The sequence below is a fragment of the Penaeus monodon genome, chromosome 29 (genome assembly GCF_015228065.2).
Source record: "Penaeus monodon isolate SGIC_2016 chromosome 29, NSTDA_Pmon_1, whole genome shotgun sequence".
Classification (NCBI taxonomy): Eukaryota; Metazoa; Arthropoda; class Malacostraca; order Decapoda; family Penaeidae; genus Penaeus; species Penaeus monodon.
In genome coordinates, this window is record NC_051414.1 from 21,023,821 (window position 1) to 21,024,617 (window position 797).

The window sequence follows — 797 nt, forward strand, 5'->3', positions numbered from 1 at the left end:
AATCATACCAATAACCTCATCAAACGAGAATTTGTCATACTTCAGAAGCCCTCGTCCCTCCAGGATAGCACAGACCTAGCTGGATATCAGTGGTGGAGCAGACAGTGTGGTTCCAAGAAAGACTTCGCGCTCCTCGGGTTTCCAGACTTCACTGACATCACGTGGGCCAGGGAGCGGCGCGATGCCAATAAGGGAGGCGCCAAGCGATACTATGGATGTAAGAGTTTTTGCAGGAGAATACTATCAAGTTTGGTAACAATGCATATGGTAATAGTAATTCTATTAATAATATATCTGTTACTTGAACTACTTCGGCTACTATTACTACTGCTACTTATTATTGTCATTAAGATATTCCTCTATAACCATTATTTGTGTAATTATTCCCTTCGTCATAATAATTTCCGTCAGAATAGCAATGATGGTATCACTGTTCACAAGCACAACCATCATTCCGTATCAGTAGTGCCACAGATAATAGCTACGCGACAATAATCAGCAGCGATAGTTTATTTGATGATAATATTTAATGATAATGTACACTACCCTACATTCTTTAAACAAAGTTCCTATAACTTAACTCTCCTCCAGTGTCCTCAAAAGAATGGAGGAAACTTGAAAAACTTATCAAGAAAATGTGCTGCAAAGCCGTGAAGACGATGGTGGAACTGCCGACGGAGGGCGACTCGAGAGTGCAGTTGAAGCCCTCCTGCGTCGCCGTCAGGAGGTGCTCAGGCTGCTGTGATTCCCGGCTGTTCGAGTGCCGCCCGACCGAGATCTCTGTGAAGACGTTTAAG

The 797-nt window shown here is 43.4% G+C and overlaps 1 protein-coding gene across 1 annotated transcript in view; it reads left to right on the forward strand.

The window, feature by feature from the left end:
- The window catches only part of LOC119591770, a 6,874-nt gene that overhangs the window by 5,203 nt on the left and 874 nt on the right, over nucleotides 1–797 (forward strand). Inside the window, 2 exon segments of the mRNA XM_037940516.1 lie at nucleotides 64–217; nucleotides 592–791. Of these exon segments, the coding sequence (XP_037796444.1) occupies nucleotides 64–217; nucleotides 592–791 (354 nt within the window).